The sequence below is a fragment of the Haliaeetus leucocephalus genome, unplaced genomic scaffold (genome assembly GCF_000737465.1).
Source record: "Haliaeetus leucocephalus isolate CR32 unplaced genomic scaffold, Haliaeetus_leucocephalus-4.0 Scaffold819, whole genome shotgun sequence".
Lineage (NCBI taxonomy): Eukaryota > Metazoa > Chordata > Aves > Accipitriformes > Accipitridae > Haliaeetus > Haliaeetus leucocephalus.
This window is the reverse complement of record NW_010973255.1, coordinates 4,455,517-4,455,868: the sequence shown is the minus strand read 5'-3', so window position 1 is coordinate 4,455,868 and position 352 is coordinate 4,455,517. Positions and strand designations below refer to the sequence as shown.

General features: G+C 73.6%; 1 protein-coding gene across 4 annotated transcripts in view; it reads left to right on the top strand.

Annotated features, from left to right (window-relative positions):
• Window positions 1-9: 9 nt before the first annotated feature.
• PCMT1 (protein-L-isoaspartate (D-aspartate) O-methyltransferase) overlaps window positions 10-352 on the top strand; it is a 35,961-nt gene continuing 35,618 nt past the window's right edge. For 2 of the 4 annotated variants that reach the window (XM_010581904.1, XM_010581905.1), the window contains exon 1: window positions 21-184. In XM_010581904.1, the coding sequence (XP_010580206.1) occupies window positions 130-184 (55 nt within the window). In that variant the 5' untranslated portion in view covers window positions 21-129. Of the gene's footprint in view, window positions 185-352 lie in introns of all 4 variants that reach the window. The other 2 variants (XM_010581903.1, XR_775286.1) reach the window with 2 other exon arrangements.

Sequence of the window (352 nt, the reverse complement as noted above, 5' to 3'; positions counted from 1 at the left end):
GGAGGAGGAGGAGGCGAGGAGGCGGCGCCTGTGTCGGCGCTGGAGGTTGTGTCCTTCCTGGGGAAGCTGCTGTGCGCAGTCGCGGCGCTGAAGGCGGCTCTGTACCTGCTCCGCAGAGTGTGTCTAGCGATGGCCTGGAAGTCGGGAGGCGCCAGCCACTCCGAGCTCATCCACAACCTCCGCAGTGAGTCCGGGGCGGGGCCCCTCTCGCCTCAGCCGCGGGGCGACCGTTACCGGCCGCTCGGCCGTCACGCACTTCGCATTCCCGCGGCGCCCGCCCAGCCGCCAACTGTCAAGGAGCAGCGCCGGCGCGGGGGGAGGAGGCGAAGGCGGCGCCCGGCCGGGCCGGGGC